The sequence below is a fragment of the Aedes aegypti genome, chromosome 3 (genome assembly GCF_002204515.2).
Source record: "Aedes aegypti strain LVP_AGWG chromosome 3, AaegL5.0 Primary Assembly, whole genome shotgun sequence".
Lineage (NCBI taxonomy): Eukaryota > Metazoa > Arthropoda > Insecta > Diptera > Culicidae > Aedes > Aedes aegypti.
The window spans coordinates 363,780,987-363,798,590 of record NC_035109.1 but is presented as its reverse complement, the minus strand read 5'-3'; the positions used below and the strand labels follow the sequence as shown (position 1 = coordinate 363,798,590).

General features: G+C 36.4%; 2 protein-coding genes and 1 non-coding gene across 3 annotated transcripts; 2 read left to right on the top strand and 1 right to left on the bottom strand.

Moving 5' to 3' along the window:
• Positions 1-98: 98 nt before the first annotated feature.
• Positions 99-2,416, bottom strand: LOC5566864 (UPF0587 protein GA18326). Its single transcript, XM_001651242.2, has 2 exons — positions 2,063-2,416; positions 99-437 (listed from the first exon to the last, which is right to left on the bottom strand). Exons 1-2 carry the CDS (start codon positions 2,313-2,315, stop codon positions 199-201), a joined length of 492 nt encoding a protein of 163 aa, XP_001651292.1. The 5' UTR covers positions 2,316-2,416; the 3' UTR covers positions 99-198.
• Positions 2,417-2,494: 78 nt separating this feature from the next.
• LOC5566865 (GDP-fucose protein O-fucosyltransferase 1) lies at positions 2,495-15,882 on the top strand. The gene is made up of 2 exons (XM_001651243.2): positions 2,495-2,707; positions 14,167-15,882. Exons 1-2 carry the CDS (start codon positions 2,602-2,604, stop codon positions 15,270-15,272), a joined length of 1,212 nt encoding a protein of 403 aa, XP_001651293.1. The 5' UTR covers positions 2,495-2,601; the 3' UTR covers positions 15,273-15,882.
• Trnae-uuc lies at positions 14,035-14,106 on the top strand. Its single transcript has one exon. It is a non-coding gene; the product is annotated as a tRNA-Glu (tRNA).
• Positions 15,883-17,604: the final 1,722 nt, after the last annotated feature.

Here is a 17,604-nt window from a genome sequence, read left to right as displayed (position 1 = left end):
GGATGTGTAAAATAACAGCCCGGTTTCTTATAACTTTATTTTAAAGAGTATTGGGATTTTTTGATAAGTGCAAAATTTATAAGCGACAACATACGAAATTATTTCAAACCAAATTTTATTGTTTCGAACACATTTCTTTACTTTTGAACTAAATGCAAGAAAGTATTAAAATTTTTTCTAATAATCCAACGTTCAGTCTTATTTCTTCATTTTGATGAAATCCGCCTCAAACTCGTACACCCCGACGGAGTTGTTATTCTTCTGATCATACTCCACCCAATCATCCTCGGACAGATCGATGTCCTCGAATTTCGGTCCACCTTCCGTCGCCTTGGCAATCCAACCGGACCGGGGACTGAACGCAACCGGTTCCACTCCGCGGCAATCGAAGGCAACGATCGTCTTCAGCTTTCCGGAGTCGTCCGCCGTGTAGGATGCTGAAAAAAAAGGGAAAAGACCATCACATTGCTGGTGGCAGGTTGCTTTTTAAAGAAGCTTGGTCTCGTGGAAAAGCTTCAGAAATTCTGATAGTTATTTCTTCTGATATACTTTTAGGGGTTCCTCCAGAATCTCCTCTAGTGATTGCTTTATCTATTCTCCCAAAAATCTTCCAGCGGTATTTCAAAGGATGTTAAGTGATATTACTTCAGAATTAGCTCCAGGAAATTCGGGAGCACTCTCAACGCTTCTACCTCCAGTAATTTCTTAGAGAATATTTCAGGATTTCCTCCAGATATTTATTTTGACTAATTCATCCACTGATTTCTCCATCAATTATTCTAGTAGATCTTCCAAATTATGACAAGAAATTCCACAATTATTCACTTCAGAGTGAAGATGAAATTTTATTAACGATTTTATCAGGAAAATCTACAAGAATTCCTACGCTTATATTTACGCGAATTCTTACAAGAATTCCTCCACACTGATTCCCGGAAATTGCTCTAAAAACTCAAGAAATTCCTCATTAGTTTTGACCTGGGATTCGTCTTGAGTTCATGGCCAATTCAATTAAGGATTACTCTTGCAGTTTTTCCAAACAATTCCTTTAGAAACTTCTGAAGTAAAATCTTCAAAAGATCAATTAAGATTTCACACCATCTAATACTACAGTAATCATTCCAACAATTCCTCCGATCACTTCCACACAAACTTCTCCAATGAATTCTTCCAGGACATTATCCAGAGATTGGAATGATTTTTCTGTTTTATTTTAGCACTTTGTCTAGAAAATCCTCCAACATTTCCTCAGGAGTCCAGGATCTCTTTCAGATAACCTTACTTTTCAATTTATTCAAGTTTCATCAAATGTTATAATTTTTATATTAAAACAAATCTCGAATAATTTCTGAAAAAATACTTTCATTTTTTTCTGAAGACATCTCTAGAAAAATGTCTGGAGAAAATATTTGGATTTTTTTCAAATTTCTTGAAGAATTCCCAAAAGAACCTTAGGAGGAAACTCTGGCGAAAATTCGATTTTTAGAGAAATTTCTTATTGAAATCATGAAGAAATCCTGAAAGACAGTTTTGTAGAATTCTTGGAGAAAATACTTACTGGTTGAATTTTAGAAGTTTTTTTAAACGAAAGTCTTGAAGGAAATCCTAGAGAAAACGATGGTTGAATCATTGAATAAATTATTGGAGAACTTTCTTGAAAATATGCTGAAAGATGCTTTTGAAAACATTCAGAACGGCTTGTGGCTATCTAAAACGAAACTCTTTGAGGCATTCCTTAGGAAGTCCCTAAAATCACCAAATTAACTCTTGAAGAAATTTTAGAAGACAAATTTAGGGCAAAGAGCAATGAAAATAATGAAAAATACAAGCAGTAAATTGATTTTGTCGTAATTTTATGAAGAATTCGAAATAAATATTTGTAAGATTCCCTGAACATCTTAAACATCCTAGCTCATAGTTCACGTTAGGATTTTTTTCTTGCTACCTTTTTTGGTCTCTTTTGACCAAACAAGAGGTATCTAAAGTTTTTTAAGACACTCAGTCGCTACCAGCCCTGCCATAATCTCGAATCCAACTTAATTCCTATATTATGCATCCTTACCATTACTGCCCTCGACGATGTCGATGCTGTTCTCGCGGGAGCACATCCGGCATTTCATGTAGAAGTTGAACCCTTTCGGATTGCGCGTGTCCTCGTTGACGTGTTCGCCCTCGGTGATGTCGTGCCACTTGTCCGACTCTTCGCCGCAATTTGTGCACTTGATTTTCAGGAAGAACGGATAGTTTGGGTGGCACGTTTTCAGCTCCTCGATGTTCTCGAGGGTGGCCTTGATCTGGAGACCGATTTTCACCATGTTTATGTTGCAATTGACCGGAAAATTTACTCGTATTTTTTGGAAAATAATGCCGATTGTGGGTTGTTTTGATTCTTGCACAAGATTATTTGGGCATTGTAGCTACATCACCAGACATGATTACCCCTCGTTACCAGACACAGCTGCGGTGAGCCGTGAATGGAGCACGGTGAGTATGAGAAGCCGAACAACCTTCACGGTTCACGGGGCTTTGCTGTCTGTGATTTTTGTTTGGTTTGCTTTGAAGTCGTTGAAATCCCGGTGAAAAGTGGGTGTAATTTTCATCATGAAACTCGCGTTATTCCTAGTTTTTCTCGGTGGTTCCTTCATTTTCCAAGTGAATTCAATCAGTGTCGATGAAAATGGTTACATTCTGTACTGTCCTTGCATGGGTAAGTAAATGCCGAATTTGCAGTTTTTTGTTATTCGATTGCATGTTTGAGGTTAATGGCACTTCTGTTGATGCTTAAAATTACAGTAACAGCTGGATATTTAAAACACCGATTGTAAATACTAATAAGGGGATACACGACATGATCTGGGATTAAATATTTTTGGTTTTCGAGTTACAGAATTTTCAGGTTCGGATTTGAAAAATTTCATTGAATTTACTATGGGGCCGTCCATTAATTAGGTAAGGGGTTATGAAGGAAAGAGGTTGTCTGAAACATCTTACTCATCAATTTATTTTTTCGATATAAGCCATTTTACGAGACGTTTCGGAACAGCTGATCGCCGAAACGGCGTCAATTGACAGGAGACCTGGGATTAAATCCAGCGTGATTTTTAACAACGCCTCATCTTTCCAAACGAGGACATGAAGAAAATGACAAAAAAGAGATCCAAAAATGTTTGTTACTGCAACTTTACACCTAGTTATTGTATCAGCTACCTCTTTTTCACCTATATTTCACATAAAAAGGCATTTTTGTGATCAGAAATATTTTAATATTTTTTCTCCATTTAAGTTTTCGCCTGTATGAAAAGCTACGCTTGAAATGCGCACAGTCATCAACCATCATCATCGCCATAACTGACGGCGATGATTGAAAAATCCCAGGTCTCCTGTCATTTGACCTGCTTCGTAAAATGGCTCATACATACGAAAAAAAAAATGTTGGGTGGGGGTTTGAAAAATCCCAAAACGTGTCTTACGTAATTAATGGACAGACCCTATTTATATTTTGTATTGGGTTCTACTCAGGATTTTCCTGCATAATATTTTCGGTTCGGACCAGGGATGCCAGGTGATTTTTTCCAATGTCTTCCAATTGCATGGAAAAATGTCTTCCAATGTCTTCCACTTAAATCATTTCAATTATCATGGTAACTTTATAAAGTTAATAACTTTTCGGGTTAAGGCCCAAGTAAAAATGGAATAAATGTAAAAACTGAAAAAAATCTGTTTTCTGCTTTAAAATTCCCAATTCTTAAAAATAAACAACATAAAACTGCTTCTTCAGTTGTGACCTTTGATACAATTTCAATTAAGCCTGGTTAGTCAGAAAAATAGGCTCTCCTTTATCATGTTTGACATTATTGTTGAGGAATTTCTTCAAAGAAATCCTTCACAGCAAATTCTTTTTGATTATCATTTTAAAACCATTCTTGTCAGGCAATAGCTGACCTGTGCAAGGTTTTATTTTCAACCAGATTTCAATTTAAACGGAAGTCCCCTTGGTTATGAATAATACTTTTTGAGAATTCATTAAGAGTTCAACCAGCAACTAGTCTAAGAATACCTTCACAGATTGCTACATGAACCCCTACATTTATTTGCTCACGAAATTCTCCAGTTGTGTTTCATGAAATGTATATAAAGGAATATGGAAGGATTCTTCTAAGATAATATGAATGTATTCCTCTAAGCATTGCAAAAAGAATAAATTTAATGAACAATTCAATTAATAAAATTTCTAGCAGAATACTTAATTGTCTATATTGCAAGCCAATCATCGAGAAACTTTTTGTTCTTCGTCCAAGAATTTCTTCAAATGTTTAATCATGGATTTCTGCAACAATTTATCCCGGAATTTCACAAAGAATGTATCCAGGAATTCCTCCAGAATTTTTTATATAGATTTTTCAAACACGCCCACCTTTTTCTGCAAAAAATTCCAGAAATTCTAGCAAAAATATAATAATTTTTCATGGTTTTCATCAGGCTCTTTAGCAAATTTCTCAATCAGTTTTGCAATAAGTAGTCCATGTACGACTCTATGAATTCTTCTCGCGATCTTAAAAATTTCGTTAAAAGTTTTCAAACAAGTTACCCCAGTATTCCTTATAGCATTCTTTAAAAACTATCTGCACTATTAACTTCAGGGGTTCTTCCCTGAATTTCCTGCCATGGATTCCACCATGGATTGTGTTCGTTAGAGATTTCTCTGAAGGTTCCTGATGAAAAGCATTCAGGGATTTGTGCACACATAATATATGAAATACCTCTGAAAATTCTTTTAGTTTTTTTTACACTTTAATCGTTGCGCTGTTGTATTTTGTACAACACTGTTGAAAAAAACTTCGCTTTTTTCGGATGAACTGCCAATAAATCTCCGGTGGAGCTCCCGATGAACTTTGGAAGAATTGCTGGAAAAACTCTGAAGAAATTCCAAGATCAATTGTGGAGGAATTCCCTAAGAAACTGTGGAGGATTTCCGGAGGAACTCTGGAGTAAGTCCGGGTGGAAGACTGAAGGAATATCCAGAGAAAATCCAGAGGAATTCCTGGAGGAACCCCGGAAGAATTTCTGGAGAAACTACAAAGAAATTACTGGAGGAATTTTTGAATGGAAGGAATCCGTAAGGACTCCAGATGAAACTCTGAAGGAATTCTAAGATAAACTCGTAAGAAATTCCTGGACGAATTTTGAGAATTTTTGGAGAAACTCTGGATGATTTCCCGAGGAAATCTAGGGGAATACTCGGAGTAATTCTAAAAGAATTCATAGTGGAACTCCGGAGGATTATTACTGGTGGATTACTTGAGAAACTCCGATTAAATTCATGGAGGAACTATGGTGAAAATCCGAAGGTATTCCCGGTAGAGCTCTAAAGAAATTTCTCCGGAGAAGCTCCTAGTAGAGCTTAAAGGAGTTCCCGATTGAGCCGTCCAGAAATTGCTCGGGAGATTTTTTCCAAGAATTCCCCCGGAGATTTCCCCCAAGAACTCCTCCGGAATTTTCTCCAGTAATTTCTCATGTGATTTCCAATAGCAATTCCTACGTGGATTTCGTCCAGAATTTGCACAAGGAATTCCTAAGAGGATTTCAGATAGCAATTTCAGCGGGGATTTGGTTCAAGATTTTCTCTGGGGATTTCGTCCAGAAATTCATTAAGGAATTCCTCTGTGGATTTTCTACAGAAATTCTTTCGGGATTTCCCAGGGAATTTTAAGGAGATTTTCTCCAGGAATTTATACCAGGAATTTCTCCGATTATTTTCTCCGGAGTTTCCTTCTGAGATTTCAAGGGTTCCTCCGGCGATATCCATAGGAGCTCCTCCGGAAATTTTCTTCAGGAATTTCTCAGGGGATTTTCAATAGCTATTACTCTAGGAATTTTGTGCAGAAATTCTTCCGCGAATTTCCTTCAAGAATTTCTCTGGGGATTTCCTCTAAAAGCTCTTCCGAGTATTTCCTCCTGAAACTCCTCCTTGGATTTTCTCCAGGGATTCTTCTGGGGATTTTGCCCAGAATCTTTTTTCAGGGATTTCGCCAAGGAATTCTTCTTCAGAAACTTTTCTGGCAATTTGCTCAAGGTATTTTCTTCAGGAATTCCAGAAGTATTGGAATTGGAATTGGATATTCCCGAAGAAATCCTTGATATCGCCGGAGAAAATCCTGGAGCAAATCTGCAAAGAACTTCCTGGAGGAAATCTTTTGAAAAATTCTCTGAGAAAATCGCCGAAACAATTTCTGGAGAAAATCCCCGGAGTAGTTTAATAATGAATTGCTGGATGAAATACCCATAGGAAATTCCTGGTGCATGTCCTCAGAGATATTCCTGGAAGAAATTTTATGATAAATTCTCTAAAAAAGTCTCCAAAGGAATTTCTGGAGAAAATCCTCTTAATGAATTTCTAGGCGAAATTCCTAGAGGAATTCTTGGACGGAATCCACTGAGGAAATCCCCGTAGCAGTTTTTGGATAAATCATCGAAGAAATTTATGGAAAAAATTCCCGAAAGAATTTTTCGAACAAATTTCCGGAAAAATCCCCAAGGGAATTCCTAGACCACAACTCCGGAAAAAAATCCTGGTACAAATCCCCAGATAAATTTCTGAAGGAAATTCTAAAAGGGATTCCTGGAGGAAAACCCCGGTGGAATTTCTGGACGATATCCATGGAGTAAAATTTCCGAAGGAAATGCATACCCGGAGAGATTCCTGGAGCAAATCCCCAGAGAAATTCCTGCAGCAAATCCCGGAGGAATTCGTGCAGCAAACTCCCGGATGAATGCCTGAAAGAAATCCCCAGAGGAGTTCCTGTTGGAAATTCTGTTGGACGAATCGTAGGAACTGCAATAGAATTCCTGGAAGAGCTCCTGGAGATATCTGTAGGAAGACTTCGTAGTGGAATATTTAAATATATTTCCGTTGAAATTCGTGGTGGAATCCTTGGACGAATCCCTAAAGAATTTCCCAGAGAAATACCCTGATGATTCCTAGAGGTGTCCTGTATGAGTTGCTGATGGATTCTCCGAAGGAATAGCCGGAATAATTGCCGGAGGAATCGCTGGAAGAGGAATGAATATTGTTGAAAACAGCTTCGATGGAATATTGTTCCTGTTTTCACTTACCTCAAATGAGTAGGATCTAGAGCGCAGTATCAGCGAGAAAAATCCGAACTTATAAACAAACATGTATCGAACCAGTTTATGAACAGTTCAAATATTGGTCCAAATCCGACCAAAAATGAACCGGGCAGTTAGCCTGTTCCAAAAAAATGGACCAGAAAACTGGTGTAAAATAAAATTGGAACAATATTTGCAACACCGGTGCAAGCTCCAATTTATAACATGGTTCAACAATTTGGACCACCGGTGAAGTTGCTTTAAGGTTACCCATTGTTGAAGAAATTCTGGAGGAGTTTCAGGAGAAATTAGTGAAAAAAATCTTTACAGATATCCAGATATCAAAGTTGCCTTGGGATAATTTCAGAAGCAACATTTGTAGCAATCTCAAGAAAAAATCATATAAGAATCTGTTTACTTTCTTTATAAATTCGTAAAAAAAACACGAGGAAAACTGAAACAGATTTTAAAAAGTTCTTGTTAGAATCCTTGAATAACTTTGATGCTTCTATAATACTTAAATACATTACTAGAATGTCGACAAGAGTTCCTAGAACAAACTCTAGAAACATCTTTGTCAGAATTCTCAAATCATCTGAATCCTTGGAGAATTTTCAACGGAATTCGGAGAGGGATCGCTATAGCTCGATTTAGACGTGCAATAATCTTTTTGGAGGGGATTCTTGTAATTTCCAACTCATATGTTTTTTTTTTCTTTAAATCTAGTAATTTTAAAAATGCTAATAATTTAAAATTGTCTTCCAAATGTCTTCACAAATTCTGAAAAGTCTTCCAAAAATCATCCGTCTTCCAAATGTCTTCCACACTACTCAAATGTCTTCCAATGGAAGACATGTCTTCCAACCTGGCATCCCTGGTTCGGACCGTGTACGCGTACGGGCTTTAATAATTAAATTAAGTTCAGTAAGTGTCGGCGTCTTCCTTAGCCTACACACTTAGTTCAGAATGCCGAATCTCGGCTAATTTAAACCGAGATTCGCACAGCCGAGAATTCGGCAAACAAATTTCCTGGGATCTCAGTAAATAAAAGCCGAGTATCAGTAAATCCTGCTTCGTTGCTAAGCAACCGGACAAATTGTTAGCTGACTCTCGGTTAAAATCAGGAAACCGAGATTCGCACAGCCGAGCTCGTGAAAAAAATCTGAGTGTGTATAATGGTAACGTTTGAGGACACGTGGGGTTTTAATGGATTGAACTTCTCTATCAAGTTCGACAAGTCACAGAAACGTCGAAAGTCGATATATCTATCAGTCATATGAATAGCTTGATTTGTTCGGAGGATTGTAAATTGCATTATGCGATAGAGGCTGTCTACTAATGTAAATTATTGTGGATTCTGGATATGTAAAACGTTTTAATGCATTGTTGTTCGAATTTTGTGGGGTCAAAACATATATTTATTATATTATGAAACAATATTGAGAAAACTATGTGAGTAACTTAGAAGCAATTATATAAAATGTCCTAATTGATACAGAATCTCCTGAAAATTTTTCTTGGTATTTTTCTTAGTATATTTCTTGATGGATTACTTGAAGGTTCCTTTGAAGGAATCACTCAAAACATCCTCGAAGAAATTTATAGAATTCTCTCTAATTGAGGAAAGACATCTAGAATTTCTCGTTGAGTTTTCGGGGGATTTATTGGAGAATACCCCTATTTCTTGCGAAATTCATGTATGCATCCTTCTGGTCTTTGGCGTCGAGTGTTTTGGATGCATATCTAAAACTTGTTGAGGACTTTTTTTACCTTCTTAAAATTTTTATTTAAGAATAATGGAAGAACTCTTAAATAAGTTCTTGGAGGATCTTTAGAATTATTTCTTGGTTAAAACTTCTGGAGATTTTCTGAAAAAATATTCTGGAAGATCTTCTTCTTGGCATTAACGTCCTCACTGGGACAGGGCCTGCTTCTCAGCATAGTGTTTTAAGAGCACTTCCACAGTTATTAACTGAGAGCTTTCTTTGCCAAAGTTGCCATTTATGCATTTGTATATCGTGTGGCAGGTACGATGATACTCTATGTCCAGGGAAGTCTAGGAAATTTCCATTACGAAAAGAACCTGGACCGGTGGGAATCGAACCCAGACACCTTCAGCATGGCATTGCTTTGTAGCCGCGGACTCTAACCACTCGGCTAAGGATGGCCCCTGGGAGATCTTATTAGAGGAATAACTAGAGGAGTACATATTCTTCAGCATATCTAAAAAATACTTGTTGAGGAGTTTTTGCGAGAAATCAAATAAGAACATCTGGAGAAAATTTATGATTTATGCCTGGAGAAATCCTAGGAGAATCATCTAGAGTATTTCCTGGCAAAATTATGAAAGCGTCTTCGAACTAAATTCTCAAGAAATTCTTAAGGAAGGAATCTACTGGGAGTTTTCTTGGACGAATTTATTTTTCACAAGGATAAAATCTTGGAGATTTTATGAAGAATTCAAGATTATTATTCCATTAAGGGACTTTTGGAATAGTCATTGAAGCGCAGCCAGAAGAAGGCCGGTGAATAAAAATACCAAATCAACTAAGTTAGTAGATGAAAAACCGATTCTAGTACTATACCATTTAATTCCACTAGAGTTTGTCTCTTTTGACAGATACGCGTATTTTGACCTCAACTGTAAGGCCGTCTTCAGTGTCGTGTACTACAGTCGAGTTAAGGTCGAAATACGCGTATCTGTCGAAGGAAACGGTATAATACTGAATTCGATTTTTCATCTACTTATAGGTATTCCACTAAACAGCTCGAAGATTTATTATTATTAAAAACAATTTAGTTTGCTACGAAGGATAATATATTGTTTTAATTTTTCAAATATTGTTTTCAGCACTCATATAAAAAAAGGTTGCGTACCTATTAAATATACTGCTTCGCGACTAAAAATGGGTGAACCAACGTGCGAAGTTCGATTTTTGACCAACTTCGCCGTGTCGCGAGTCACTTCGCTTTAGTGTGCATCTATGCCCTCCGCCGTGTGCATTATGCGCACTATTGAGAATCGAGTTGCGACATGACGAAGTTGGTCAAAAATCAAACTTCGCACGTTGGTTAACCCATCTTTCAACGCGAAGCAGTATAATAAGTAATAAATCTCAGTCCTTCTCAAAGTCAGACTGTCAAAGATCCTTCCAGAAATCATTTAGCATCTCCCTGGGCAATGGAAAAAAATCTGCCACGGAAATTTAGATTGTGATTGAATTGTTTCAGAATGTTTCAGAAGTTGACTTCAGCATTCATATTAACAAAAAAAAAACTTTTTGAAGAATTCTTCAACTTACCAAACAACTAGACTTCTGCTCAAGATATCACCAGATATGACGATTCTATCAACAGCCTTCAATATATCTTGAGCGTAATCTGTCAACAATATTTTACGGAATCCAAATAGACCTGCCAAGTTGTCTTGAAACAAATTCTTCCAGTAATTAAAGAATATGACAAAAAAATTGGATAAGAGATAGCTCCACGTATTCCTTCTGCATATTTTTACATAAACTTTTCATGCGTTTACACTCGAACTTGGTCAGAAGATAACCCGGTATTCCACTTTAAGAATTATATATTCTTAAAAATCAAGTATTTTTATTCCTTAGTAAATTAAAGTTATTCCTTAAGAACAAGTTTGAAGTTTATGAATAACTTCATGAATTCCTTCAAGGATTCCACAAAAAATTCCAATTCTTAATTTTTTTCAGGTGCTTCTTGGGCACTTTAATGATTCACTTTGGCATGGGGGTTTTTCTCTGCCGAATTATCCGAAACGTTTCAATACGACGCATATTGTGGCCAAATATGAGTTTTGTAGCTTTCAAAAACCCCCACTGCCGAAGCTAATCAAAAAGATCCTGCAAGCGTAGAAATTTCTCCAGAAATATCCTTTGAGCTTGAAGAGGAGGACCTCCAACAATTATAATTTGTGTAGGAATTTCATCTGTAGGTAAATATTTCCGAGCATTCTCAAAAAAAAAAAAAAAAAATAAAAGGTGCAATAACTATTTCTGTAAAAAGTTCTCCGGACAGTTTTTTTTTTTTAAATTTCGTCAAATATTTCTACAATCCTTCCTGCAGTTCTCTTAAAAGTTCTTAGATAATTCTTAATGAGATTTCGAAATCTTTCAAGAGTCTCTTTGGAAAAATAATTTAAGAATAACAAAAATTAATCCTGCAGTTTCCCTAAAAAAATCTAATGGTTTTTGTAAGGATTTCCCAAATCTTCAAACATGAATCATTTCACAGATGCATTAGAAATCGTTATAAATATTTTTCAGGACTTCATCTTATGCTTCCTTCAGGGTTCACTATCATTTATTTATGAATGCCTCTTAGAACACGAAAACTTCCTCTGCAGAATTCATAGGATTTTGTCAGAATATTGCTTCTTGGCAAGTTTCTGCAGGGATACTCTTAGAAAAAAAATCTGGATATATCCTTGGAGTAGTTCGTAAAAGAATTTCTGAAATATTTATAGAAGGAGTACCATAAGAAACTCCTTTTTAAATTTTCGGAGCATTCTTGGAAACATTTTTTTCAGATATATGTATATGAAATTATGGGGAAATTATTTCAAATTTAACGTTTCATACAAAAAATGTAAAGTGGTTGTGTATAATAATCGTTTTGTATGAAATTCGTAAATATCTTTTGAGGTCGCTCGCCCCCTCTGATGGAAATTTTGATTATGCCCATGGAAGGAATTCCAAATTAAAAAAGAGAATTCTACTGGTCAATGTTTTTTGGAGGATATTTTAGACTTTTAGAGCAATACTTGGAGAATTGTTCGAGGAATTAATAGATAATCTTTTAAAGGAATTCCTTAATAAACATCTTATGGAATTATGTTTTCCTTAATCAGATCCTCAGATGTATTTGAATAATCCCAAAGTAATGTTCTCGAGCATTCCCTAGACAAAGTATTTCAGGAGATTTTGAATATTTTTGATTTTGTGAAGAATCTTCTGGATTAATCAATGAAGGCATCCCTTGACAAATGTCTAGCTTTAATTTTTGAAGGACTGGAAGATAACCTGTTTAGGATGCGCTGTAAGAATTCCTGAAAAAAAGAATCCGTATAGGGATTCCTGTAGGTTCTCTGGAAATAGCTTGCCAAAATTCTTAGAGGATCGTCTTGAGACTTTCCTGAAAGAACTTTTCTATCCGTAGAATCCGTAGAATAATCCCAGAGAGTGTGGATTGTGGATTCTTTCTGAAAGTCTTTCTTTCTTGTGGATAAATTTTTGAAAGATCTTCTTAGGGATTCCATGGTCATCGTGGAACTCTAGATCAATTCCTTCAGATGTTTCTCAATCATTCCTTGGAAAATCTCCTCAAAGAATTTCTGCAAGAACTGCTTGAAGTTTTCCTGAAGGAACTTAAAGTGTAATTCCAAATGAAAGTTTTTAAAGATTTTCCTGGAAAATTCCTGCAAGGTCAGTGTTGTTGAAGAAATAAAAAAACCATAGAAGAATTTCAGGAGAAATTCTTGAAAGATTTCCTGAAGAATTCATGCTCTTGGTCAATGGTGCTTCAGCTACAACCTATTGCAGGCCGAATTGGAAATTTTCATCATCGGGTGGCATTCTGTGTTAATTCTTGTATGTCTATCTCAAATTCACAGCATTGATGTCATCACTTGTTGAATATGATGGGAATTGTTTGGTAACACATTTACATATACTTCGAAATTCTTGTTTCTCTATAAACAGGATGAGCACCACTGCTCTTGGTATTAAAAATTCACGAAAGAAAATTTTAACAAGTGGAAAAATAGCAAATAATCCTTTTTTGCCCACAAACTTTTCCAATAGAAAATTGAAAAGTCTTTCTATTTTTAGTCATTACCATTGATTACATATTTGTCGCGATATCCGTGTGATTTTATTCACCTGCGTGCTCTAATCAATGGTGCATTTGATCAGTTTCCTTGCGTTGAATTGAAACCTGGAGAATGCTGACTAAGAATATCCTCAGCATCTTCCTATGCCATGATTAGTCGCACCATGTACTGAACCATCGAAAACCACGCATGCAATACACAGCAATCCACACAAGATAAATAAGATCGATAAGGTACAATGTTGCTCACAAATTTCGTAGTTTACCACGTTTTTAACAAGAAATATATTAAAATAGGCAAATAACCGGTACATTTTTTGGTATTTACCCACTAAAATGACAATTTATCAAATAACTGTCTAAAAAGCTTTAAAACTTTATGCTCTTGGATCTTAAATTTTAATAACGTCATTGAAAAGTAAATAGAAAACCTATTACGATTTCATTATTAATAAAAAATATTATAAACAAAATGTCCACTTTCTAACATGAACAGTCCTTGCAAAACATGCTCCTGAAAATTTGGATACGGTATCCGGTGACCATTGTTCATTTTCGTGAGCCCTGAATTTTTGTGCTATAAACAAAATTTATTTGGAAATCAAAAAAAATCTATCTTCAACATGTAATCAAAACATTTAAAAATTATTCTTCATTTTTGGCCAAATTTTTCTTAAAAGTTTGACAAACTTTTCCTGATAGACATTTTAATTGTGTATGGAATTAATTGCTCCAAAGATTCAATTGTTTTTTTTTACAATGGTTGCATGGTACAATGATTCAATTTAGATTAATCTATAAATATGTACTGGACAATAAAAAAAATTTCATAATACCAAGTAATGTTCGGCTAAATATGTATATCATTCCCGCTTCATGCATTCAATCTGGCAAAGCATCGCATTCTATCGCACACTTTCAATTTCATCTCACATCTGCGCGCTTGAGGCACACTGACCAGCACCACATGTTGCATGCTTATACGCTATCTGTCGTGTACGGAATCTGTTTACTAATCGCTTCGTTAGTTGTCGCTTTTGTTCGTTGATGCTTCTCGCTTTTCTAACATCCTCCCATATGGTCTAGTGGCTAGGATATCTGGCTTTCACCCAGAAGGCCCGGGTTCGATTCCCGGTATGGGAATTTTTTTTCACGGTCCCAAGAAATCTGAAACATGTTCTTGTTTGTTCCACGTTGTTGTAGGTCGCTTCGGTAATCAAGCTGATCACTTTCTGGGAGCTTTGGGGTTTGCTCATGGTTTGAATCGAACACTGGTGCTGCCACCGTGGGTGGAGTACAGGAAAGGAGCAGCGAACTCGGTTCAAGTACCGTTCGACACGTACTTCCAGGTGGCACCCCTGACCGAATACACCCGCGTGATAACGATGGAGAATTTCATGTCAAATTTGGCACCATCGTTGTGGCCACCAGAGGAACGCATTTCGTTCTGCTATACGGAGCGGATGGGTTTAGACGGAAGTACAGGCGGTGGCTGCAACGCTAAAAGTGGTAATCCTTTTGGGCCATTCTGGGACACATTCAAAATTGACTTTGTCAAGTCGGAATTTTTCGGTCCAAAGCTAAACTACGACGTATACCATCACGATATGGCGAACAAATGGGCAGAAAGGTACCCTAGCGATAAGTGGCCAGTGATTGCATTTACAGGAGCGCCTGCCAGCTTTCCCATTCAGATCGAAAATCGCGAACTGCACAAATATCTCAAGTGGTCCGTTACAATTGAAAACGCTGCTCGCGATTTCATTCGGAATTCGTTACCCAAGGGTGCGTTTATGGGAATCCATTTGCGGAATGGAATCGATTGGATAAGAGCTTGCGATCACGTTAAAGAAAGCTCCAACCTGTTTTCCTCACCTCAGTGCCTCGGGTATCGGAACGAGAAGGGATCGCTTACTTTGGAAATGTGTCTTCCATCGAAAGAAATAATAATCCGTCAGATCAAGCGACAGATCAAAAATCACAAAGAAGCTTATAAAAATAATGAGATTAAATCAGTGTTCGTTGCTTCTGATAATAATCATATGATTCACGATCTGAACGAGGCACTGAAACGAATGGACATTACGGTGGTTAAACTGCCGGAGAATAACCCTCATCTTGACCTGGCGATTCTTGGGATGTCCAATCACTTCATCGGGAATTGTGTGTCGTCGTACTCGGCCTTCGTTAAAAGGGAGCGAGACGCAAAGGGATTTCCCTCAACATTCTGGGCCTTCCCGGCAGAGAAACACATGTCCAAGTCGGCGAAGGCAGCAGCCGGTGGATCGGTGACGCACGAAGAGCTGTGATTGTGTGAGGATGCTGATGAGATCATTCATTGAAAGAAACAGAGGAGAATTAAGACAAATAAAAAAACAAACGGGGCTGTCCCAAGGTTCCTTATTTTACGTCGTTTGTACGATGCACAAAATCTCGTGTTGGCGAACGTTGGTTGTTTTGATTTGAAGCGGTAATAACCAACGTGTTCACATCAATGTAGGTATAGTTTGAATAGGTTTTGGGTTCTGGTGTCACTCGGTTCCAACTAGTAGCAGCTAAATAAATGCAACTCACTCATAGTATCACTTTTCTACCGAACGACCTTGTTGGTGCGTTTTTGATGACTGGTATTTTGCTGCACTGACCCACAAGCATTGGAGGCAATTTGTTTCTACTTCGGTTACCAGATCTGATGATGTGTAGGCCAATATTACGACACGATTTTTAAGTGGATGAATGAGCACGTTTGTGTTTTTTGTTTGTTTTTAACACAATAGCAACGAAACTAATGGACTAGGGAAGTATTATTTAGTGATGATAAGGATGATTAATGTGTTAGAGACTGATGTAACGAATAATGACCATACTCACTCATGATTTGCACTTAGTATCGAAGATATAATCTTTTATGCAGTCAAATTTGTCTTTTCTTGATATCCGAAATCCTATTCACTAGTAACTGAAACTAAAGGCTTTGAAATTTGATTTCATGCAACTAAGGTAAGGATGGGCAAGATGGGTCACCCAAGGAAAAGATCTCCATAACTTTCCATACTTATATAAATCGAATTGACTTTTTTTTTTCATAGAAACTAATGTCACAGTGGGTCAAAAATAATCTTTTCGCTTGTCTCAAAGATCAATTTACATGTTCCAGTAAATTTGGGGTTGCTGCATTCAAAAATGTTTCAGCACGTTACAAATGTTTGCTACAGTTCCTCAAATTGTAGAAAATACTGGTTTTAAAGATATTAAAATATAATCAATTGAATGTTTTGGTAAATAAATCCACCTAGCATGCAAAATAGGACTGCAATTTTCGTATGAAGCATGATTTATTTTCAATTGCAAGAATAAAGGTCGAATTCATCAAATTTTTAAACATGTTCGAATTTTCCGTACAAAATTCGTTGTTTTCTTTAAATAACCGGGTACAATATTTTTCCAAACCATCTTAAACAGGGTGTCTACTATCTGGAAAAACCTGGAAAACCGAGAATTTTATTCAACCTGGAAATACCTTTTTTTGCCTGTTATGCAAATATGATAAATTTGTAGAAAAAGAGCAACAAATACAAAAGACACGAAAAATAGAACATTTCTCAGGTAATTAAATTTGTTTAGAGTCTTGATCCCTATTTTAATGCAAGTCTCTACTTTTGGTAAAGGTCTCTTAAGTCTCTATTTGAATAAAAAAATTATCTTTAAAGTCACTTTGTTAATTTGCTTGCAGTGAATCGTGGTGCATAATTCTAGAGGCTCAAAAACCCACAGAAACTATTATATTTCCTCCAAAAAATCCTACAGCACTCCAACGCTTCCAAAAAAGTTTATTCCAGAGTTTTCGAAAAAAAAAAACGTTTCGTCGTTTTTCCACGACACCCTACAATAATTCCTAAGCCGATTTTTTCATTTATTCCTGACATTTTTCTAGATTTTTTTTCAAATATTTATCCACTCAGGAATTGCTCCAAAAATCCTTCAGTCATTACTCGATGTTATCTGTTATAAACTTTTCTAAGAATTCCTCGATAAATTCCATTGAGTTCCTCCAAAAATTTCTCTTGGAATGTCTCCAGCAATCCATCAAAATATTGTTGTTGCTGTTTGAACATATCTCTAATAAATTTTCAAATTAAATTGCCTGATCTCCATGGATTCTTCAAATCTTTGTTAAAAATTCAGAAATAAAAAAATTAGGAGGTCTTTCGGAGATCCTCGTTAAAAATTATCAAGGCGTACTTAGAACATTCACACGTTTCATTTGAGGTTACTCTAGGGTTTGCTGTAGGAAGTCCTAGGGAAATCCATGAAATAATTTTTGGATAGATGATTCCTGAATTTATAGAAAAATTCTAGACTGAATTGTTGAAGGTATCTAAAGCGAAATTCTTTGAAGAATTACTTAGAAAGTTTGTGAAAAATCCCAAAACAAACTCTTGAAGTAATGTCACAAGAAACTGGGTACGGGAATGATCAACTTCTCCCCACTGATCAACTACACCCCGAATCACGGTACCTTGAATATTTCTACAAAAAAAAAAGTTCAATATTTGCGATAAGATACTGTTATTGAAAAGTTAAAAATATACTGTCCAAGAAAATTCCCAAAAAAAAAATGTTTGGGACAGTTTTAACTGC

Coding starts and splice junctions, on each gene's coding strand:
- LOC5566864 (XM_001651242.2), bottom strand. CDS start 2,315: ATGGTGAAAATCGGTCTCCAGATCAAGGCCACCCTCGAGAACATCGAG. Junction 438..2,062: donor CATCGTCGAGGGCAGTAATG/GTAAGGATGCAT, acceptor CTTTTTTTTCAG/CATCCTACACGGCGGACGAC.
- LOC5566865 (XM_001651243.2), top strand. CDS start 2,602: ATGAAACTCGCGTTATTCCTAGTTTTTCTCGGTGGTTCCTTCATTTTC. Junction 2,708..14,166: donor TCTGTACTGTCCTTGCATGG/GTAAGTAAATGC, acceptor ACGTTGTTGTAG/GTCGCTTCGGTAATCAAGCT.